At 44.0% G+C, this 25,753-nt stretch overlaps 1 protein-coding gene across 1 annotated transcript; it reads right to left on the minus strand.

Moving 5' to 3' along the window:
* Positions 1-5,076: 5,076 nt before the first annotated feature.
* Positions 5,077-22,014, minus strand: LOC124606758 (vitelline membrane protein Vm26Ab-like). The gene is made up of 3 exons (XM_047138849.1): positions 22,000-22,014; positions 5,645-5,808; positions 5,077-5,506 (listed from the first exon to the last, which is right to left on the minus strand). Exons 1-3 carry the CDS (start codon positions 22,012-22,014, stop codon positions 5,077-5,079), a joined length of 609 nt encoding a protein of 202 aa, XP_046994805.1.
* Between the last annotated feature and the right edge of the window lie 3,739 nt (positions 22,015-25,753).

Here is a 25,753-nt window from a genome sequence, read left to right on the forward strand (position 1 = left end):
ACAAATACTGTATGTACGCCCCAACAAATATACAACGTTGAATCAGGGTCTTCATAACCAACAATACTACACAACACATCAGACTACAACCACTATAATGGCGTCCAGCCGAAGGTTCAAATTATCCCGCGACTGCAGCGCCATCAGTGAGTCTAGTTATTTTTTACAAGGTCTTTGGTTCGTACACAGTACCTACTGCCTTGTGAGAAGATAATTAAGTTCTGACAGTACGTATCGATAGAAAAACTACGTCTCATGAAAAGAAAGCGAACTCATCAGAGATCGAATACTACCCGGTTCGTCACTGCTATCGTAGAAGTCTCAGCTGAGACACCGGTCTCCGAATTTAAACATTACAAGAATCTATCCTCAGCTGTTTGGTCCCGTAGGAATTTACACACAAATTCGGACACACTGTCAATTTTTGTACGGCTGGACGACCAAATACGCTACGTATTGACAGAGGATTTCAGTACCGATGTAATTGTAAGTGAATTATATTGATAAAACGGAGCGCTCCCTTATCATCGCGTCCGACGGTATCGAAAGGAAACTTTCAGAATCCATGTCATTTTCAAGCACGAATAATGTGGTCCCTCCGGCCAGCGCAGTTACTAGGATAGTCAGATTACCGTTCATTAAATAAGAGCTTTCCTGAGGAGACGTGGATAGCTGGCCAAGATTTTGGGAAAAATTTGAAAGCTCGGTTGGTAGCGACAGCCCTAGTCCTCTGTTGATAAAAGCGTCTTCCTTCGAGACTATCTCAAAGGTGAACCTGAGATGTTCGGCGGTGACATCGCCGTGAGCGCATCCACTTACAAAGATTCAAAGCAAATTTTGTGGCAACAGTACGGATTTAGTAATAGAATCATTGAGGCGCACCTAGATTATTTGGAAGCGATCGTGCCTGTTCATTTCGTGTATCCGGAGACCATCAAAGCTAACTGGCTTGGTAAAAAAATTCAAGCCCCAGCAGAAACTAACAGAATGCTTCTGGAACCGTTGGAGCAAAGACTACTTATTGCTACTCGGGAATTTTAGTCAAGTGCAGATCGCCGGTAGAAGCCAGAAGCCGGCCATTGTGACCGAGCGGTTCTAGACGCTTCAGTCCGGAACCGCGCTGCTGCTACGGTCGCAGGTTCGAATCCTGCCTCGGGCATGAATGTGTGTGATGTCCTTAGGTTAGTTAGGTTTAAGTAGTTCTAAGTCTAGGGGACTGATGACCTCAGATGTTAAGTCCCATAGTGCTTAGAACCATTTGAACCATTCAGAAGCCAGAAGATTAGAATGGGCGACAATGGATTTCTCCAAGAAGACATATATGGAAAAGGACGAGAGTAAAGGGCTTGTTAATTGGCCGGGACGGAGTTTATTGGACTCTTATTCTCACCACTCCGGAGCAAAGAGAGATAACGAGATCAATCCAATTGGTTACACTGCTGGAGATTATCCAAGGAAGGGAGGATGTGTACAGCAGGTAGAATTATGTATTACAATGACTTTTTATAGCCCTGTTTTTCTTTGACGTAAATAAAAGTTCTTGTTGTTGTAGAAGCAAGCGGTGCGTCTGACTTCTTTAACTTGGATCCACTCCGAATAGCCATGTTATACATGTCTACTGCCAAATCACGTCTTCCGGATTTATAGAGGATCCGAACGGCGTTCTCCCAGCCAATGTCGGAATAGGCTATCTTCCTGTGTTAAAAACATGGTTCGGATTGTTGTTATTTTTATTGATTATAACATTTAAATAGCATTTACGGTCAATATTCTCATAAAATATCTATTACCTTTTTGTGATTAAGTCTTAAAAGTCATTAAATACCAAGATCTCGTCACGTGATCGAAAACGCTCTGTTATTGGTTGATGCTCTGATGATGTCATAGGCTAGGAGTAATACGAAGCTACAGTTGTATTATAGTAGTTTAGCCGAAGTTACGGGGTTTTTACGTACTTTTGCTGCAAACAGTTTGGCTATGTAGTGATGGAATACGCAACTACAACTTTTAAGTAACAATAGAAATGAATTTTGTGTACACTGATAGTGGAAGCTTTGCAAAAGTTCATGCGTTTATTCTACACCCACTTAGAGCGGCGATATGTGCATCGACGGACATCCTTTTTCCTGTACCCTGCAACGTCATTAAACTCGCTCAAAACTAAGGACTTGTAGAACTTTCGCAAATGGGCGGGCACATTATAACTAGATTGTCGACTGTCAGTCGTGAACTACGACCCAAAGCACAATGATTTACTCTTGGCAAAACTTAGTACTGATTTCCTGTGTAAAAGGCACACAGCAGAGATACTGCATCCGTCAGGCGTTCCGTGAAGCGACGGACAGCGCATTCGACTGCAGTGCAAGAGGTCATATCTTGGAAGGATCGTATATCTTTAAAAATTTCATGAAATAGCCTTAGCAAGAACTGATTGTAGTGGTTGTGTCGATTGTGGGATGTATTATACATACCTGCACTTTAGTCTTAGTCTGGGAAACGGACAAAAGAGGACAAATGCATTTTTTTGCGAACAAACAATTCACTTTTTTGAAAAGCATTGGTAATTGTGAAGATACAACCATACCTCAACAGTACAACGAGATGTAGGTGGATGAGGTCATACGCAGAGATATAAAGCGTGTACAACATTCAAGTCACGCAACTGGAAGGGCTGTGATGTTTGTGAGTGTAAAGTAACTTTAGCGTCTAAAGGGGACTTATTTCATCTTTATGTAAGATGACGAAACTACAGAAGTTTAAACCATAAGGATCCCAGCTAGACAGTACGGAGATGACAAACATAGTTTCCGACATAGTAGAAAATGTGTCGTCACATTAACTAGGAAATATCTTTTGGAACATAACGTGTGTGAGCAGCGATTGAAAATGTAAGCGCATGTAAACAGGAAGGAAAACGCAATAACATTCTATTTCTGATCAGTGTGGTGAAAATTTGTAATTGTGATTTGGTTTTCATATAATTAAGTTAAATGTTCTTTCGCGTTAGATTTGAACCGGCGATCTATGGACATCTTATAAATTTCGACGGTCCACCGGTTTTTTTTTTTTTTTTTTTTTTTTTTTTTTGCATCTTGTTCGGTATTGTTCTTTGCGTTTGGGCTGGGCGGACGTCACAAGACATCCGTTCAAGTTGCTCGTGAATTCTTTTATTCAGTTTTTTTTTATTACAACCGGCGAGCAGCCCTGTCACCGATGATGATGATGATTATTAGTGTTTTAGGACGCACAACAACGAGGTTATCAGCGCCCGGTGCCAAAAGTACGCTGAGCTACCGTACCGGCAGCTCTAACAACTGAGCTACCGAATAATTGAGGTGTAGTTAGGTAAAATGACGTTATCCCTCACTGTAACAGTGGGAGAGCATATCTCAGAGATAAGTTAATGTTAACTTCAGAGTACAAAACATTTTTGATTAAGTTTTTGAACTTGTGCGTCAACGTGGTGACAATTTGGCGGTACAGTGCAACCACATTTTACGCATCGTCTCATTCTCTGGAACACTCAAAAACATCTTTTCTTGAGTTTCTGTAGATGCGGTTGTACAGAATGGTACTACACACCATTGTAACGCATTTTCCGTAAGGTAAATTTCAAAACAAGACATCGCAGTGAATTAGCATTGTGACAGCTGGAGCAGCGAGCTAGTCGCCGCATCACAAGACTCGAATGGAGCGTTTTAGCGAGCATTCAAATTATGTGAATTTCATTTCCGTTTTTATAAAAGAATATTAAAAGCCAAGAGAAAAAAAGCATATTAGGACTGTGGTGTCACCGCCAGACACCACACTTGCTAGGTGGTAGCCTTTAAATCGGCCGCGGTCCGTTAGTATACGTCGGACCCGCGTGTCGCCACTGTCAGTGATTGCAGACCGAGCGCCGCCACACGGCGGGTCTAGACAGACTTCCTAGCACTCGCCCCAGTTGTACAGCCGACTTTGCTAGGAAGGGTTCACTGACAAATACGCTCTCAATTGCCGAGGCTATAGTTAGCATAGCCTTCAGCTACGTCATCTGCTACGACCTAGCAAGGCGCCATGACCAGTTTATATTGAGATTGTGTGTGTGTGTGTGTGTGTGTGTGTGGTTTGAGGTTTTCGGGCGCTAAACAGCGTGGTCATCAGCGCCCAAACGCATAGAAACAGGAACACACGCAGTGAAGGGACGAAGACGGACAGCGAAATTATGTATCACCAAGAGCGATGTTCTCCAATTATGGATTAAAGTTACGTATTCCAGAAGCTATGTACTATTTTTGGCTACTATAATACCTTGTCATTTTCCAGACCTCACGCCAGCCTGCGTGAGCTTAAACGCGTGCCTTTCGGCTTCCTCCAAACTCCGTGAATTGGCTCCTGCCAATTCACAACAAGGACCATAAAATGACATAATTAATCATTTAAGACAGTTTCCAGAAAACAGTCAAATACCCTACCTTAGACGTTGGAGTAGATCAAATGGAGGGCTTATTTCAATAGTGGTACAAGTTCATTTTTGTTCATACAGAGTCCCAAAGCGCTGAAAAATCTGCAGTTGAGGTACCATAAATGTTCAAGAATAGGGCTTCTTGAAGAGATGAACCTTTCTTTCTGTTTGTTTGGATCATTTGAGAAGCAGTACAGGCAGAAAAGTGGACTTGTACCAATATTGAAATAAGCCCTTCAAATTGTCTCACGCGGCTGTTGGATCACGTCCCAGCCCTCCTACTAGTAAATATCTCTGGGAGTAACAGGAACGATCCCGAGTCCTTCGCGTGACAGACAGGCATAATGACTACGCAACGAAAGAGACAGACACTGTGGCGGTGTAATGCGATGAATAAAATAAGGAAACAGCGTGATTTCTGTGTATAAAGCATTTTATTAGCGGGAGAGAACAGTACAGAGGCAACTAATAAACGAGTGACGCTGAAGCAGGGCATTGGGGGTAGTGTGTTGAGAATGATAGTGAGCGATGTAAATACTCGTCGGTGACGTGCAGAGTGCGGGAGGCATAGAGGGACAAATAAATAAGGAGCGAAGTAGAGAGGAGGCAGCCGGGGCGTCCACCGGCGGCGCCTAGTAGGAGTAGTTGTACCCGAGGCCGTCGAAGGTGAAGTGCGAGGAGGAGGAGCCGGCGTCGCCGCCGCCGTCGCCCTTGCCGGAGGAAGAGCCGGCGTTCTGCGCGTGCGCGGAGGCGGGCACGTGGTACAGCAGCGGCGCCGCCGCGTGGAAGGCGACGGGCGCCGCGGGGTGCAGCGCGAGCGGCGCGCCCGGGTGGAAGGAGACGCCCTCCTTGGTGAGCGCGGGGTAGGCGGGGTGGTAGGCGGCCACGGGGTAGGCGACGGCGCCGCCCGCCGGGTGCACGGCCACGGCGGCGGCGGGCGCCGCGTAAGCCAGCGGCGCCGCCGGGTGGTACGCGATGGCCGCCGGCGGGCCCGCGGGCTGGTACGTCACCGGGCCCGCCGTGTAGTACGTCAGCGTCTGCCCCGGCGCGCCGCCGCCCCCGCTGCCGCCGCCGTTGCCTGCGCCCCCGCCTTGCTGCTGCTGCTGCTGCTGCTGCTGCTGCTGGCCGCCTCCCGCAGCACCGGAGCCGTCGGCACCACCGGCGCCGCTTCCGCCGCCTCCGCCGCCACCGCCTCCAGACGAGGCAGCCCCGCCGCCCCCGGCGGCCAGTGCGCGCTGCTGCTGCTGCTGCTGCAGCTGAGACTGCTGCTGCTGTTGCTGCAGGCTGGCCGCCGTGAGTGCGACGGCGGCGCTGGGGTAGAACCCGGCGCTGGCGACCGCCACGGCGCACGCCAGGACCGCGATCTGCAACAGTGCGCCGCCGTGTCAGCAAGTGGTCGCACCACCATCTGACTGCACGTTAGTGCTGATCGCAGGAGCGGATGATGGATGGATGGAGAGGGTTGTACGGGCGCACGACGGCAAGGACTTCAGCTCCCGCTCAGTAACAGACTGAGACGGGTGTCAAGAAAAAACTCAGAACAGTAAGATTAAACAGAACGTAAAACACAGGTAACAAGGTTGGAAAAATGTGTGCCTATTGTGGTGTGCGTACTGTAAGACCTTCGGTACACACACCATCAGATTCTTTGACTTGTCCCTCTAACGAAGTAGGCGAGTGTCAGCAATGTGTCTCGTGATCTTATCGTGGCGTGTTTATCTTCTGCCGTTAGGTCAGACGATAGAAATGCCACTTGTACGTTTAGAGCAGCAGATTGACGGTGACCAACTTTAAACAGAACTTGATTAATTTTCACACACATTTATTAAAATAATAACAATCATAAACCTTAAGTAACTTGATTCTGAATGCTATTTACAATTGACAATCTGAAGTTCCTTTGGTCTTGGTACGTTAATCTTATTCTCACATATCTCTGATACTTGACAAAGTGTCTATTCATTTATCTCCATGGCTATGTAAAGGAATATGATAATCTTATTAGGCGCAGACTGAAACTAGACTCTAGACTGGTACAGACTAATGCAGACAAATGCAGACTAATGCAGACTGACTAATCAGAGGTCTGTACACTCATTATAATACCTCGCGCGTTCAGGTATCACTGTGCGAGTGTGATCCGCGAGGAGAAAATGTTCTATGTTAGCAGCAATCTCATTGGCTGCGTGACATATTAATATGCGGATCGGCCGAAGCAGACTTTGGTCTGTCTCTTAGGCAGCGCCATCTCGTAGTGCAGAGATGGACGAGCGCTGCGCCTGCGCTGTTGTGCTTAGCGGGGAGCGCTCTAGTGGGAAAGTTGTGTACGCGCTGACTACGCAGAACTATGTACACAACACCTACCCACACCGAAGCTTGGGATGAATCATGCCGTCAGAAGTAAGACACAGATAACACAGGAAGAAAGTGGTAGAGAGCTAAAACAATATCGCAGATTGAAGTGGCCAGCTGCACGCAAGGAAAGAGGAAGAAGCCACCCACTTTGCAATGCACTAAAACCTCCAGCCTAAAAGTTTAGGCCAAAATCCAGACACATGACAAAACTTTAAAACCCTAGATACACACGTCTCATCATTATCTAAAACACAGGGCAGATCCCCATCGACTTGTGCTTCTGCCCTTGCATCACGGTATAAAATGCAGTCTGTTAAAATGTGGCGAACAGAGATGTGCACACCACAAGCATCACAATACGGGGAATCCTCCCGCCGTAATAGAAAGCTATGTGCGAGAGTACAGTGCCCAATCCGAAGACGTGTGAGGGTCACTACTTCCCCCCTGAGCAACCGGCAGGAGGAACGCCACGGCCGAGTTGTTGACTTCACCAACCGCAGTTTATTGACCATCACCGCCAGCCATTCTTCCTCCCACAACTCCATGCACTACTTGTGGAGTGCAGAGGTTTCGCCTGTTTCACTCCACGTCTGAGGTCGTGAAAGAGGATTTTTTTTAACTTTAACAGGCATCTTCTCTCATACGCTATATGTTCAAAAGTATCCGGACACTTATTAGTGGCCGTTAAATAGCCTAATTCCTGTGCACCCTTCAAGTTTGACAGCTTGTGCTCTGCTAGGGGCACTTCCATTGAGGTGGAGAAATGGCACCCCACTAATCGTCAAGAGCTGAAAGCAGAGAAAATGGTAAAGTTGTTCATAAGTGCTTATAGCGAAGTCGACGTTCTGACTCACCCCAAAGGTGTTGCATTAGCTTCAGGTCGAGACTCTGGGCGGACCAGACCATTTCATAAATGTTACTGTGCACAACAGTTGCTGCTTTACAACACGATGCTGACACAAATAATTATCGTATCCGTATCGTTCCTCTACTGCATATAGTACTCAAAGCTAACCACGAGAAAACTCCCACACTACAACACCACCTCACTGTTAGCATGACACGTGATGGCAATCACTCGTTTCCTGACACCCACTGTCCAGTGCCGTCGCACTTCGCAGCATCTCGAGCGTCGCTTAGCAAAACCTATGGCTTATAACGAGCTGCTCGATCATTCTACTTCATTTTTTAAGTCTTTGTGCTAGGTAGAGTAGCACAAATTATTCCTTTCGTTGGTTTCAGTCAAAAGCTGCTGCGACGCTCGAAGGTCACTATCCGTTAGTACATGAGATCTGCTGGTCTTGGTTTAGCTATGGTTGCCCCTTCGCATTTCCACTTCACGATCGTATCAACAACAGTCAACTTGGGCGGCTTTAGGAGGATTGAAATGTCCATGACGGATTTGTTTCTCAGGTGACATCCAATGACTAGTTGTAATATTATCGGGTTTCTGGTGCTCTGTATATAAAATATTTGTCATAAAGGAGAAGAACAGCCATCGAGCTGTAGTTCGTAAATTGTTACGCATCAGAGCGCAAATGTTAGGAAAAGAAATATTTTTGTAATGTGCGTCTACACAAAGACGCGAGTCCAGCATTAACTGCTTCAAATAAACACTATGACCCGCTGAGCGCAGATTTGCGAATAATTGCCGCAGCGCTCGATCCTAATAAGACACGAAACATATGAATCATAAAAATTTTGTCTTTTGTCATGAACAGTTCTAGAGACTAGGTTACCTTTTATTGTTTCAAAAATGGTTCAAATGGCTCTGAGCACTATGGGACTTAACATCCTAGGTCATCAGTCCCCTAGAACTTAGAACTACTTAAACCTAACTAACCTAAGGACATCACACACATCCATGCCCGAGGCAGGATTCGAGCCTGCGACCGTAGCAGTCCCGCGGTTCCGGACTGCAGCGCCTAGAACCGCACGTCCACCGCGGCCGGCTTTTACTGTTTCGATGCTGACGTGTTAAGAAGTGCAGTGTAGCATCGCTACAAGTTTTATGTAACATTTTTGTACTAGTAATGTAAATTTTCGAACGATCGCGTCGATAAACAGTGCGACGCTATGAAATATTCACGCGCACGCAAGGAGAACTAATTTTGAGAAAATACTGGACGTACAAGAGAGGACATTGTCGTAGCACGGAATGTGTGAAAGAAGTGCAAAATGTAAGTTTTATATTCCATGGTTATTGGTCCATGCTTAGTGGTATGGATTATTTCAGAATATACTGATGTGTTATAATGATATCCCATTTTTTTTATTCTTTTCTTTGAGTAACCTCAGTGTTTTTAAGTTGTATGCAAACTATGTTACAGCGCAGCTCTTTACAGCGGTATCTTGGTTGTTTTCGGGAGGCTACTAATGTATTCAGTCGCAGATTCGATAACCATTACCATAACCGTCTTTTCTTCATCCATTTCCCTTTCAATATTCAGTTAGGTCCCTTAGATATTTGTATCGAAAAATCAGATTGCGTGAAGGCAGTCCGGGTTAAATGTCAGGTTCAAACCACCTTCGTGTAATTAAACACTATTCCTCCTGGGCACAATCGAGAACCGACACAACACAGTTCTCTCTCTAACCTGCACCAAAATCGGTAAAGAAACTACCGTGAGTGCAAGATCTAGTATAATTACTATCGTCATACCACATTACATGCAACTTTTAGTCCACATTCGAAGTCACTGACCTCTCCTGGCGGACCCAGTCCGCTGTTATTGTACCTTTACTAAGAACGCAGAACCTCCCGTCTCCTTTTATGCTAGCAGCTCCCCCTTTCGCGACATATAGTCGTCAGTTACGTAGAGGTGTCTGGGTTCCTTTTTTATCAGACAGTACATGTTTTCATCCAACTGCACCATAAGATTGCTATAGTATTCGACACTGTTGCTTTACTCTTTTCAAAATAATCAGTAAGAAAAGCCCTTTTATACCCTGCAAAACACTCATAGTTATTTTCGAGCACGTTAAATCGACTCCGCTTTAATCTATGGGAGATTGTTAGTGTTCACCCATTGCTTTGGGTGCTGTTCATTTCCGCCTGAGTCAATAAACCCTAACGTCATGCATAGCAAAAATAATTCACATGGATAAATCAGCTGCATTTTTTTTCTAAAACTAAGCATTCGATGACCTGTTTTGCATTTTCGTTCGGTCAACGTTCGAAAAATGCGGCACCCATTTCACACAAAGCTCTGTCATTGCTATTTATCAACGTAAAATTTCCTCTAAGTTTTCTCGTCGAATGCCTCTTTCACTCACTGTGTACTTTTTCTCGAAGTTTCCACCTGTCAGTTCAGTTTCGGGCATAATCTTGCGTTAATCTTCAAGTTTATTTAAGGGACGTTTAAATGGAGTCGCACATTTCTTAGCTGTTGGAAGCCAAACAGCTGACTCCTTGCAAACCATCACCAAATCCAGCTGAATTTCTGTTGATTATGAACCTTTCCAGTCTGTACTAAAGCGGAAAAATATTATAGTTTATCTGTTTGAACGAAACAGTACAAACAAAACTGCAGCTAAGGTTGACTCTAGCCATAAGTTAATGCGCAGCTGTAATCTTTACAATAAAAACAAAATTTGTATCAGTACTATGACTACGCTAAACCGGTAAGTATTCTCCCTGCCTTTACAGATACCTGTAATCCGGAAGTACTAAGACAAGCACCATGCTTGTACTTTGTCGATCTCTGTATCTATATCTACACTCCGAATGCCACCGCACAGTACGTGGCGGAGGGTATTTGACACTAATATTTCCGATGCCCTGTCGAACTCCATGCCGGCCGCGGTGGTCTCACGGTTGAGACGCTCAGTCCGGAACCGCGCGACCGCTACGGTCGCAGGTTCGAATCCTGCCTCGGGCATGGGTGTGTGATGTCCTTAGGTTAGTTAGGTTTAAGTAGTTCTAAGTTCTAGGGGACTGATAACCTCAGAAGTTAAGTCCCATAGTGCTCAGAGCCATCGAACTCCATTCTCGAATCGAGCAAGGGAAGCATTGCAGCACGTATGCGCCCTAATTTCTCCTGTCTTATTATCATTATCCCTTGTTGAGATATACAATTGTCGCAACAATGTGGTAGCAGTGTCTTGTTCGAATACAGATTCTCTAAATTTACCCAAAAGTGTTTTTCGAGATTTCGTCGTATTTCCTTCAAGAATTCCCATGTAAGTTCCACGAGCACTTCTTTCACAACTTCATAACAGCCACACCGTTCTCTTACGACCACAGAAACCGTAAACGCTGAAACAAACTCTAGAATTGGTCACAATAGTGCGTTGTGTGCAACTTCATTTACACATGCTTTGCGTTTTCACAGGACTCTTCCAAGAAATCTAAGTCGTTCATTCTCTTCCATAATAGTGATGTTGCATAATAGTCCACTTTCATCTCTTCTTAGCATTATCCCCAAATACTTAAATGATGTGACGTGCTCAAAATATGCACCACTGATCTCGTAATCGCATACTATCTCATTCTTTTGTTATAGACACTATCTTGCGTTTATCCACATGTAAATAGAGCTGACATTCATCACAAGAAGTGGAATTTTTTCTGCATTTCCTGACGATCGTCCAACGAGGATACTTTCCATTAGAAAACAATGTCGTCAGTGAGCAATTATATAGTGCTGCTGATCCAATCCGACAAGTGTTTATGTACCTGTATATTAAGAAGCGGTCCTATTACACTTCGCTGGGGCATACCCGCCCTTACTTCCATTTCTGTCAAACAATACGTTCCCGTATAACGTAACGGGTTCTAGAAATCAAAAATTCATCGGTACAATAAGACATTTGCGAAGATACTCCGTATGGTGGAATATTGGTCAGTAGTCGACAATGTGGTGCTGTTGCCTTTCAGAAATCTAGGAAGAGGGGAACTATCTGTTTACTTGTATCTGTTACTGTTGTCCAAAATTAACTGCAGAACTCTGTAGCTATACGAGAAGAAAGACCTTCAAGGGTACATAGACAGTGTTTCCCACATCTGTTGAGGCACGTGTGAAGTAGCAGTCACGTGGCGAATATGGCGACTGACGAGGCCCCAAAGACGTTCGAGTGGTTCAAGATTCTGGAACCAGGAAAATACTTCGAGGTTCAGATGGTGTTGCTTCAGACATTTTAAAGCTCTTCTAGTCGCCTTGGTGTATTATACGGCTGAAATGCTTTACTTAAAGTCTTAGAAACTACATTGATAACCATTAAAATTGAAACAGCAGGAAGGATTGCAAACAACGTAAGTTTACATATTGCGCGTATACAGCATGTAGGAAGAACGCATGATTAAATTTGTAGGTGGCTTGTACATACAGGGTGAAAAGTATTTAAAGCGACAAACTCTGTATGGTTGTAGGGGACATCAAAACAAGTGTTTTTCCTTAATGTCATTTTTTTCTATAAGGAGTATTTAAACCAGTAGAGGACGATTTCTCTGGTGCCAAATTAATTAAACCAACAAACACTTTTCCATTTTTTATGACCAAGAGACAACGCATTAACACAACCCAATTTCAATTACAGCAGATTTTCAAAAATGCCTCCATTGACTCGTAAACAAAGGTTACACCGTCGGATCATGTTCTGTCTGACACGGGCAAAAACCCCAGGAGTACACTGAATTGTTCCTCCTGCTGCTACTATCCGGACAACCAGATCCTCTTCTGATGCAACAGAAGTTGCGTAAACAAGATTGCGCATCTCTCCCCGTACAAAAAAGTCCAGAGGGGACATATCTGGGGATCGAGCAGGCCATGGTACAGTCAGTCCACGTTTCTGGGAACCGTCGGTCCAGGAATCGACGCACACGACGACTGAAATGTGCAGGCGCCCCGTCATGTTGGAACCACATGCGTTCTCTTGTAGGGAGCGGGACGTCTTCCAGCAATTCTGGCAATGCTCTGGCGAGAAAATTGTAATAGTGCCTGCCATTTAATAGCCTAGGTAGCAGATACGGTCCAATTAAACAGTCCCCAACAATACCGACCCACACATTAACGAAGAACCGCACTTGATGAGCGCTAGTAACTGTCGCATGTGGATTATCCTCACTCCAAACATGCGAATTGTGAATGTTGAAGACTCCATCATGCCCGAACGTTGCTTCATCGGTAAACAACACAGAGGATGGAAATGTAGGATCCATTTCACACTGTTCCAGGTACCACTGCGAAAACTGTGCTCTGGGTGGATAATCAACTGATTGGACACGCTGTAAGTGAAATGGACGTAACAATTGCTCTCGAAGGACTGTTCAGACATTCGTCTGATTCGTCCCTATGTTACGTGCAATTGCACGAGTGCTGATTGAAGGATCCCGCTCCACATGCTGCAAGAGAGCTTCCTCAAATTGCAGCGTTCTTACCGTGCGACGGCGTCCCTGTCCAGGTAATCTGCTAAATGACCAGGTCTCACGCAGACGTTGGTACACAGCAGCAAAGGTCGTATGATGCGGGATATGGCGATTAGGATATTGTTGTTGATAAACCCGCTGTGCAGCTCGTCCGTTGTGGTGCGCTACGTAGTACGCACCAACCATATCAGTGTACTCACTCCAGGTGTATCGCTCCATTAGTAAACAGAGACAATGCACTACTACACTGGTGGACAGCAGTTGCCTACAACTGAAAAGCGTAATAACGGCCTCCACCGGTTTAAATAATCCTCATAGGAAAAAATGACATTAGGGAAAAATATTTGTTTTGATGTCCCCTACAACCTCCCAGAGTTTGTCGATTTAAATACTTTTCACCCTATATACACGGTGCGGAATTTAGTATGCGGATAGCAACAATGGGTTTAAACGGACTGAGCTTGGATGGTACTGTTACGCAGTGGCTAGCGAGTGGTGGCATGCCAGTATCTCGGCAACCCATCACCGGATATTATCAGTGGTTGAGCTTCTTTGGACAACAGCTGACACCCTTTGCATCCAGGAGGATCAGGACAGCAAAGGCATCATGTGGTCTTGCATTACCTTGTTGACAGTCGATGTCGCAGAGACGTCGAAGACAGAACAGGGCCACCTGCCTCAACACATCAGAAATGAAACACCTCCTGGCTGCATTACTAGCTATGTGAAGCAAACGTGATCGCGCTGGCTGCCCAATGACAACTCGTTACCGTCATGCCAAGTGCAGAGCCTGTATGACGATGATGATTGCAGTCACACACCGTTCCTCGGAGCCTCCACCACAGATACGCTCATTGTGATGTGTGCTGAACCGGGACTCGTCTGAAAAGATGACGTGGTGCCCCCACGATCCCAGTGTTCTCGATGGCTGCACCCCTGTCGGCGAGCCTCTCTCCCAGTTGCTTCAAGAGGTGCCGCAACAATAGTCGTCATGTGGACAGTATGTGGTGTGGTCCGTGTCGCAGCACTGTTTGTGGGGATACTTGTCTTGCTGCGAACAAGCTGATTTCCTGACTTGAGGTAGTGATGTGGCTGTATGCTTCTGCACAGCCGAGTGAAAAATATGTCTGTTCTGCAGGGCGCTAGCAGCGTAGAGCCCTCGAGATCCTGCATGGCGTTGAGTATGACGTTCCTGGACCCATCGATTCCACTATCATATGAAAATCGTAGGATCCCAGCCAGCGCGAGCAGCAACATCGCGCAACCATAAGCCGCCGTCTCGACAGGCAACGGTCCTGTCGTTGTCGGCGGTAAATGTTTCTCCGCACTGTGCGTGGGGATACTTGTCTTGCTGCGAGCAAGCCCATTTCTTCAGTTGAGGTAGTGGCGTGCCTGCACGCGTCTGTACAGCCGAGTGAAAAGTATGTCTGTCTTGTCGTGCGCTAGTCGCGCAGGGCCCTCGAGATCCTGCGTGACGTTGAGTATGACCTTCCTGAACACATATAACAGTCGTAAGATCACGGCCAACGCGAGCTATCCTGCCAATGTCGACGGTAAATGTTTCTCTTTCTTACGCGAGGCGTGACAGTGTCTTCTCACAAACAACATTCAAACCCTATGAAAGAGAAATCAGGTGGGTAATCTTTCCTTATACAGGGTCATTCACGAGATATGCAAATATTTTAATATGTTATTCTACAAGTAAAACTAAAGAAAAACGTTCAGATACACATAGGCCCGCAAATGTTTAGGTACGGAGTTACAGCTAATAAAAAAATTTTGCCCAAAATTTAGCAACTTCTCTAATATGAAGCCATCGCAAAACGGCACGAGGTTAAAGTAAAGCACGATTTCCATTTATTTTGTTGTTATTGATCTGGTGAATCTAATAAAACATGTCCCATACGTGTATCTGCAGTGCTTTTCCAGAACATCCAGAGAAGCAAAGAAGTGGTGGCGGTGGTGGTGGTTGTTGGATGTTTAAGGGGGACTAAACAGCGAAGGTCATCAGTCCCCCATTCCAAAATCAGGCGAGCCGAAAATCTACGAAGCAGATAAAAACCAAAGGGGGAGGAGACGTCCCCCCAGGCGCTAAAAGCACACAAATGCAGCAACAAACACTACAGACAAGAACAGGACAGAGGAACACCAGACAGAAAGAAACAGAAGAAAGGAAGATGGCCGGAGACTGGTTGACTGACCACGAGATCAAAAATGGGAAAGAGTCAACCAGCTCACGGCACACCAGAACAGCAAAGAAGTAATTTAGTAAAATTTTTAATTTATTAACTACTTGTCCCAATTTGCTTTTTTTAAATTCCAGACAATCGCACCAAGTTTTCAACAGAAGTTGTAGAAAATTTAATTTTGGAAAAATGATGGTAATAACATTAACTGAAACTGTAATAGTGTGTCAGGTAATCTGTTTTTATTAATACCATAGCACACCAGAATTCGTGTTAAACCGGAAAAAACAAAGCTCAGTGTTAACGAAGCTGTACAGTGTATATACAATTTCACAATACATCCACAATAAATGTTCAAAAATGTCTCCACCGAGTTCAATGCATTTAGTTGCACTTGTATGAGCAGATTTTGTTGCTCATTTCAGTTTCACAGGGTTGTTCTTACTTTCATCTATTACATTAATAATGCTAGCAAGTAATGCCTCACGTGTATTGAATTTGTCCTCATAAACTATGTCTTTCATTCATCCCCATACACGAAGTCCATTGGTGTTAAATCGGGCGATCTGGGTGGCCACAGATGTGTAGCACCACTACCAATCCATTTCTGGGGAAAATGTTCATTTAAATGTGCAGTAACGGTGTTGGTGAAATGTGGAGGCGCGCCGTCATGTTGAAAATACATTTGCAATTGCGTAGCAAGTGGAACATCTTCGAGCAAGAGGGGCATTTCTTCTTGAAGGAATTTAAAGTACGTCTCGCTATTTAGACGTCCTAGGAAAATTAATGGTCCAATAAAGTGTGTGTTGATTATACCACACTACACATTTATGCTAAATCGCTACTAGAAATTGAGTTGCACTGTTGCACGTGGGTTTGCTTCAGACCATCCGTGCTCGTTATGTAAATTGTTTATGCCATCTCGAGTAAACTGTGCCTCATCAGTAAATAAAATGTATCTGTGTAACTGCCGATTAATAACTAACCAGTGGCATAACTCCAAGCAAAGGGCAGGATCACCCGGGTGTTCTTTCACTGAATGTTATTATGTTCTTTCGCTGAACAATACAGAAAACTAACTTGTTTCAAGGTTAGGATACGACTGAAACAACTCACTAACGGCTGCCAACATATGTTTTTACATCCTTAATGGAAAGTGAACAAATTTACTTGTATAATAATTTTGCTCCTCTGGATGTACTGGAAAACTACTGCAGATACACGTCTGGGACAAATGGTTCAAATGGCTCTGAGCACTATGGGACTCAATATCTATGGTCATCAGTCCCTTAGAACTTAGAACTACTTAAACCTAACTAACCTAAGGACATCACACAACACCCAGCCATCACGAGGCAGAGAAAATCTGGGACATGTTTAATTAAATTCACCAGACCAATAACAACAAAATAAATGGAAATCGTGCTTTTCTTTAACCTCGTACAGTTTTGCGATGCCTTCATAATAGCGAAGTTGCTAAATTTCAGACAGAATCGTTTATTAGCCGTAACTCAGTAACTAAACATTTGCAGACCCATGTTTATATCAACTTCTTTCTTTAGTTTTACTTATAGAATTACATATTAAAATATTTTCATACCTTCGTGAATCATCCTGTATCAGCGTGTAGATGGCGTTACTACTATATGCTGTGCGAGATTGCATTGACATGCTATTTTTTTCGATCATTTCCATACTAAGAGTGGGACTGTGGATGGCAATTATCTCAACGACACAAAGACAAGCTCTTCGCTAGCGTTCAGCTAAAGATACGCCCAAAGACTTTTGTTCCAGAAGATCAGATTGGATAAAAAACAATTTTCGCCCATTCGTCTATAATAAGAATACGCCTCTGGCGTGGCTTTTGCACAGCACATTCGCATAGATTAAAATACTTAATTCTGGAAAATGCGTTCAGAGTGGCATTTATAAGGCTTATCTGGACTACATCGTTCTATCCTGTATGGAGTACAACTAAGAGCACATATAACTCAGGATAGTATCACTAGGAGTGCCTGTCTCTACGAGAATCGTGTCGCACTTACTCAACTTTCGACAAGAAATCAACTGCGTAGTAGACAAATTCCTCCAAGAGATGAATACAGACAAGGATTACGTCTGCTAGACAGGATTGTGTACAGAAACAGTGCACATGTCAATGAACACCCTTGATATATAAACTTTCACGGCCTGTGGCAGTTTCAATAAAATCATTTTGGATGTTAGGACACGTCGTAGTACATCACTAAAACAACGATCGATTTTCAGTTTAATCGCCCTGAAGGAGACCGGCATAAAGACGGTCGAAATGTCGATGGTGTAGTTGTAGCAAGCCGGCTCAAGACGTCAGTTCCATGCCACTGCCAGTATCCAAGATACTGCGGGTCAGCTTGCAGAATACGCTGGGTTAATGGTACCCAACCCAACCGAATCACTGCATGAATCCGGGACAGAGGTTCTTTGTAAATTTGACTCGATTTTGTAATCGTTGCAGTAACGCCACATACACTGTCAACACGTGATGCTTTGTCAGATAGCGTATGTGTTGCTGCAGTCGATATGGAAGCCGGCGGTTGTCGCCAAGCGGTTCTAGGCGCTTAGGTTTAAATAGTTCTAAGCCTAGGGGACTGATAATCTCAGATGTTTAGTCCCATAGTGATTAGAGCCATTTAAACCATTTAAGTCGATATGGAAATACTTAAATATCATGTCATTGACTTAGAAAAGGCTGGTTTTGTTTAAAAAAAATACAACACATAAGAAGATTGTACATAACAACTGACAAGTGATAATTCTGCAGATTAAAAACCAAAATGAAAAAGGTGATAAGAAATGAAAAGAGCTCAAATTCCTATGTGTCTATGAAAGAGAAATATAACGGCTTTTGAAAAGCTTAATTTCGGTATTCCCCTTAAGCTATCTAGGGACAGGAAAGAAAACCTAATCTCTAGATATTCCCAAACATGAGTGCAATACATTGACAACTGTGCCATCTTGCCCGGTCTGCGAAAAAGAGATGGAAACTATTTTCACACTGTATTTTCCACCTGAATTGGACTCCGCATTATTTTTGAATTTTGAGGTGTCCTCCTGGTATCTGACAACAGTATCTCCCGCTCATTGTGATGAGACGACACCAACGCGTTGTTCGCTCACTTCTTTAAGAAGGATAGGTGTGGGCCAAGCCGGCCGGAGTGGCCGAGCGGTTCTAGGCGCTACAGTCTGGAACCGCGCGACCGCTACAGTCGCAGGTTCGAATCATGCCTCGGGCATGGGTGTATGTGATGTCCTTAGGTTAGTTAGGCGTGTGTGTGTGTGTGTGTGTGTTTGTGTGTGTGTGTGTGTGTGTTGGGGCTTATGGACGCTCAACGTCGAGGTCATCAGCGCCCTACACACATTAAAGGGAACGAAAGTGGACAGACCTAATAAAACTGAAACACACATGCAAAGAAAGCAGGAAAAGAAGGAAAATGCGACATAAGAAAGTAGAAGGTAAGGAAAGGGAAAATGTAGCAACAAGAATGCCACAGTAAATTGTCATTGGCTGGCCACTTACATAAAATATGGGCGAGCTTGTCACACAGTGAGTAGGGGACTGATGACCTCAGAAGTTAAGTCCCATAGTGCTCAGAGCCATTTGAACCTTTTTTTTTTTTTTTTGTGGCCCAATGTTTAATCGCTGGATTCGTTTTGAGGTATCAAGGGACCACACAAGTCTTAACTACTCGATCGAAATATCACAGTCGTGCGACCGTGGACTCGATTCAGGAAAACTGTGACAGATTCGTGTCCGCCCACTCAAAATTAGGTTCTCCATGTTTTCCCCTCTACATCTTTTAAGGTGGATTTCCTTTCCCATCTTCCCGCAGTCCGAGACTTTGATCCTTCTTGATGACATTATCGGCGACTGCTGTTTCATCCTGTGATGGAGACTCGTGCTGTCATCACACTGCTCTCTCGGCCGTTACGTCAGCTTTTTGATCTGGAGCGGCTACTCCCCTTCCATTGAATTCCTCATGAGTACAATCGAACCTCCCACTCCCTCCTCTTCCCGCCCCTCGCCCAAACCATATCTCTGGCTTTAGCGGAGATCTGAGACACTGACAACTCAGCTAATGGGATGAACAATGGGATGCTAAGACTAGCTGAGGACTGTTTCCCACTTTACCGAGGTAGTAACGTGAGTCAATTAAATTTTATGTTCTATGCAACTTAAGTGTCAGGAAGAATTTTCTGAAGGCATCTGAAGTGGAGCCTTGAACGTAACTGAACGTCTGCACGTGTACGATAAATAGTTACACAAGATGTGATGAAGATGGAGAGGGTTGTATGGGCGCTCGACGGCAAGGTCTTCAGCGCCCGCTCAGTAACAGATTGAGACGGGTGTCAAGAAAAGACTCAGAACAATAAGATAAAACAGAACGTAAGACAAAGGAAACAAGCTTGGAAAAATATGTGCCTACCCACAGCGAAAGGTGGAAGAGAATGAAACTTTTTAAATGTTGTTTTACAGAAGAATTCTGAATATCGGATGGATAAAGAGATACGGCGTACAGTTGCGACGAATAGAAATTTAAGGCACAACTTGACACTCGCTGAGTCATGAAGGAATTGTAGAGATGTAGAGGCTTTCACATGGTGTACTAACGTGCAGATCAGTTTTCGGACAACAACAAAAGCATGCAGTGTGAGCATGGCTGCCGCTGGTTAGGGTGCATTAACGTCTGGAACAACTCATGAATCGCAGACTCCGAGTCTGCAGACATGCAGACTTTCCAAAAAAACTATCAGTCACACAATTACGAAGACACCAAGGGCAGATAAGTGCGGGAACTATCGGACAGTAAGCTTAATGGCTCATATATCCAAGTTACAAACAAGAATAATCAGGAAAAATATACAGAAGATTTGAAAAGAAAATTGGGATTCTGTTAGATGACGACCGGTTTGCCTCTGGGAAAGGAAAAGGCACCAGAGAGGCAGTTCTGAAGTTGCGATTTTTAATGGAAGCAAGGCTTAAGAAAAATCAGGACACATACTTAGGATTTTTCGACCTGTAACAAACCTCTGACCGTGTAAACTGGTGCAATATATCCGAAATTCTAAGAAAACTAGAGTGAGCTATATCGGAAGAGGGATGATATACAGTATACAGGATGTCAGAAACAGTGTGAAAAGCTTGTAAAAGTGTTGCAGGGTAGGTTGTGCTGGAAAATAATTGCTGAGAAGGACATTCGATACGTCGTGTCGTTTTAGAGTTAATTAGCGATGAAATTAGCCAATCAGGCCAATGTACACGCAAATTAAAGCGACCCGCCAGATACAATTAGTGTCAATTGTTATCATAACTTAGACGACAGCGCACGAGACTGCTCAGACTTTCGCTCGGGTTTGATCGTTACTACCGTCCCATGTCCAATGTCTATATCGCTCTATTGTTCGGTTTTAGGAAACCGAACGAAGACCACGTTTGGCGACACCGTCTCGGGTGGACTGCTTCACTTTGCGCTTGCAACAGCCTGATGGGCTAACTTCAGCGCTAATTAAGTCGGAAACGGAGCGGCATATCGAATTTTTTTCAACCGTTGTTTCTCAGCGATATCCTACTCTACAACTTCCTTACAAGCTTTTCAGACAGTTTCTGACCACCCTGTATATACAAGAACTAAAACGGAAGGTGTAAGACTAAACGACCAAGAACTAAGTGTTCGAATTAAATAGCGTCTAAGACATGTATGCAGACTTTCACAGCTACAGTTCAATCTGTACATCGGAGAAGCTATCGCTGAAATAAGAGAAAGATTCAGGAGATTGATTAAAATTCAGGGTGAGAGGATATGAATAATAAGATACGCTGATGACATTACTTAGTGAAAGTAGGAAGAATTACAGGACGTCTTGCGTAGAATGAACAGACTAATGAACATGCAGTATGGACTGAGAGTAAACCGAAGAACGACGAAAGTAATGAGGATTACCAGAAATAACTTTACCGATATTTCATATCAAAATTGAGGATCACGTAGTAGACGAAGTTAGGAAATTTTGCTATCTTGGAAGCAATATAACACAGGACTAACGAAGCAAGGAAGACATAATAAAGCAGATTGGCACAATTTAAAAGGAAATTACTGGCGAAAGAAGTCTGTAAGTATCAAAAACTTGCCTTATTGTGAGGAAGAAATTTTTGTGAATATTCGTTTGCAATGGGGTATTGTATGGTAATGAATCGTGGATTGTGGAAAAACCAGAACAGAATAGAGGTGGTGCTACAGTAGAATACTGAAAATTAGGTGAACTGATAAGATAAGAAATGAGGTAGTTTTCCGCAGAATCGGCGAGGAAAGGAATATTTAGGAAAAGCACTGAAAAGAAAGGATAAGATGATAGGATATCTGCTACGACAGAATAGCTTCCATGGTACTAGAGAGAGCTGTAGAGGATAAAAACTGTATTAGATGACAGGACTTAGAATTCACCCAGCATATAACTGAGGACGTGGGATCAAGTGCTACTCTGAGATGCAGAGGTTGGCACAGGAGAGGATATCGTGGTGGGCCGATTCAAACGTCAGAAGACTGATAATTTGCATAAAGCTCGTAAAAGTAGTGTGAGCGGAAAGCGATACGCCTGCACCTGTGCCTTACCTGCAGAACGGACATGGTGCGAGCGCACAGCTGTGGCTGCGACTTGGAGAGGCGTGGTCGCCGCCACCGCTTATATACACCGCGCACTCACCTGTCGCAAGGAGCTTCCCGCGCCCGTCACAATGAACCATTCACGTTAATCGTCCCGTCCGCGGGCCTTCCAGAAACACTGTCGCGTCTGCAGTCCCGGCCCTGCAGCAGCTGCGCCGCGTGGGCCGTATGCAGATGCTCCTCTGTCTCAACGCGACGCTCGGCGGTTTCACATTCCGCACCGCAGGTCTGCCTGCTACGTCAGGGGTACGAGCGTCTTCTGACGTGGAACGTCTTTCTTTCTGCTATTTTCCTGGACGATACTTACAATGAACAGGGGCACGTATCGAAATTTGTAAGTACATTTTTTGTCTTAAACACTGTCAATGATAAAACCCGCTACAGCTGCAAGAATTATTTATTTCTAAAGAAGAAAGCATTACCAATTTTCAGGACATATGTCCCACCTTCAGATGCATGTTAAAATGACGAGCCTACAAAGGATGCATGACTAAGGTTAAAACTACTGAAATTGGCCTATGTTCAAATAGTGCATCCGTGGAACATGACATATGAGAAAATATTCTCTTCAATCCTAGATCTATCAGCAAGCCTTTCGCAGAGGAGGACAACGATCCTGGCTTAGTAATGCAGATGAGCGGTCTTTCGAACACAGTACTTCATAGACATGCATCAGACTAGTATGACACCAACAGGAAGTTGAAATGCCACCCCAGCTTCCCTAGCGAGGGGATTTGTGACAGGATTGAAGAGGACATTCTCTTGCACGTCATGTACCAGGGATGCACTATTTTAACCTATTTATTCTCAGTCATGCATCCTTTGTGAACTCACATTTTAATATGCACCTTAAGATGGACATATATCCTGAAACTGGACAGTGCTTTCCTCTTTGAAAATAAATAATTTTTGCAGCTGTAGCGGATTTTATCACTTCCTTTCGGAGTATGCTGATGCATTAGCTCCATACTTAACGATCATATACAACCGTTCGCTCGACGAAAGATCCGTACCCAAAGACTGGACAGTTGCACAGGTCACTCCAATATTCAAGAAAGGTAGTAGGAGTAATACACTAAATTACAGCCCCATATCGTTAACGTCGATATGCAGCAGGATTTTAGAACATATATTGTGTTCGAACGTAATGAATCACCTGGAAGAAAACGGTCTATTCACACACAATCAACATGGGTTTAGAAAACATCGTTCTTGTGAAATACAAGTAGCTCTTTATTCACATGAAGTGCTGAGTGCTGTTGACAAGGGATTTCAGATCGATTCCGTATTTCTGGATTTCCGGAAGGCTTTTGACACTGTACCACATAAGCGGCTCGTAGTGAAATTGCGTGCGTATGGAATATCGTCTCAGTTATGTGACTGGATTTGTGATTTCCTGCCAGAGAGGTCACAGTTCGTAGTAATTGATGGAAAGTCATCGAATAAAACAGGAGTGATTTCTGGCGTTCCCCAATGTAGTGTTATAGGCCCTTTGCTGTTCCTACATATCTATAAAAACGATTTGGGAGACAATCTGAGCAGCCGTCCTCGGTTGTTTGCAGATGACGCTGTTGTTTATCGACTAATAAAGTCATCAGAAGATCAAAACAAACTGCAAAACGATTTAGAAGAAATATCGAAATGGTGCGAAAAGTGAAAGTTGACCTTAAATAACGAAAAGTGTGAGGTCATCCACATGAGTGCTAAAAAGAACGCGTTAAACTTCGGTTACACGATAAATCAGTCTAATCTAAAAGCCGTAAATTCAACGAAATACCCAGGAATTACAATTACGAACAATTTAAATTGGAAGGAACACATAGGAAATGTTGTGGGGAAGGCTAACCAAAGACTGTTTTTCATTGGCAGGACACTTAGAAAATGTAACAGACCTACTAAGGAGACTGCCTACACTTCGTTTGCCCGTCCTCTTTTAGAATACTGTTGCGCGGTGTGGGATCCTTACCAGATAGGACTGACTGAGTACATCGAAAAAGTTCAAAGAAAGGCAGCACATTTTGTATTATCGCGAAATATGGGAGATAGTGTCACAGAAATGATATAGGATGTGGATGGACATCATTAAAAGACAGGCGTTTTTCGTTGCGACGGAATCGTCTCACGAAATTCCAATCACCAACTTTCTCCCCCAATGCGAAAATATTTTGTTGACACCGACTTACATAGGGAGGAACGATCACAAAGATAAAATAAGGGAAACAAGAGCTCGTACAGAAAGATATAGGTGTTCATTCTTCCCGCGCGCTATACGAGATTGGAATAATAGAGAATTGTCAAGGTGGTTCGATGAACCCTCTGCCAGGCACTTAAATGTGATTTGCAGAGTATCCATGTAGATGTAGATGAATGAATAACAGTTGTGGATGTCCCGTGAAGAGAAACGTGTTTCTTTAAACAGCCCATATCAAACAAAGCTGTTGACATTGAGCTTCAGTTTCCCGCCACAGGGTGTTCATAATTAAAGTTCCAATTTCAAAACGCTGTAGAAAGTGTACCACAGCTGAGAATAACGTCAAATTCGGACAGCACATTATTGACGCAGGGGGAAACGTCAGGGGAAAAAAAGAAGCGAAAATTTGACGAATGCATGCCGCTCTAAGTGTCTTAACGTAAATGCGTTCGGCTATAGATGACAGTTGAATCGTAATACGGCGGCTACGTTTTCAGTTTCATATTACACCATTCGTAGCGTTCCGTGTGCATGACTCCACAAGTTAGCTAGGTACGCCTATCCACCATGGCAACGTCGAAGTGCATTGCATGGAAGAACTGGTGTCTAACTGTTCTCGGGCAAAAACCGCATAAAAAGCAAAATTACACAAGTTTTTAATTTTTATGAGCCCAAAAACCGAATGAAAAGCAAAATGGCAACGGTTTTTAATCGTCCTAGGGCCTAATACCGCATAAAAAGCAGAGTAACATCGGTTGTTTTAATTGAGCTGCGGCCTAAAGCTGCATAATAATCAAACTAGTGGCTAGCGTTGCTGCCTCTGGATCACTGGGCCCCGGGTGTGATTCCCGGCCGGGTTGGGGATTTTCTATGCCCGATAACTGGGTGTTTGTGTTCTCCTCATCATTTCATCATCATCATCTTCATTCTTGACAGTAGTTGGATTGAAATGTGAAAAAATTGGACTGTGTGAAAATTAGGACTTTGTACGGGCGCTGATGACCGCTCGGTTGAGCGCCCACAAACTAAACATCATCACTAATGTCCGTCCTATGTGCTGTATTAACTCTGTTGAGTCGGCTATAGTGCCGCTTTGGTCATCACTGCAGGGGCAGTTTTTGTACATAGCCTTCGCCTGTATTTGTCATACTTACGACACAGTATGTAACCAGTGTGCAGAATTATTTAATTTAGGGGCGACTAGACACTTCAGCAAGAACAACAAACAACAGGATTAGCGTTGCCACAACTTAAAAAATAGCCTCTAGTTCTCTAATTTTACATCAATGCCCTTTCCCAAATAGCCGTGTTTGATTGACTAACGTAGATGGGTGCCTTCAATAACTGCTTACACAACATTAGTGAGCTCTGCAACTTCCATGCACTAATTTTTATTTACATGACAAACCCTATTTTCAGGGCTATATTTTATTTTGGACTAGTGGATCTATGCAGATATTTGTAAAAACGACAATGTCATATCATTCCACATTAATGTAATACTGCCGCCTT

Source organism: Schistocerca americana, chromosome 1, assembly GCF_021461395.2.
Source record: "Schistocerca americana isolate TAMUIC-IGC-003095 chromosome 1, iqSchAmer2.1, whole genome shotgun sequence".
NCBI lineage: Eukaryota > Metazoa > Arthropoda > Insecta > Orthoptera > Acrididae > Schistocerca > Schistocerca americana.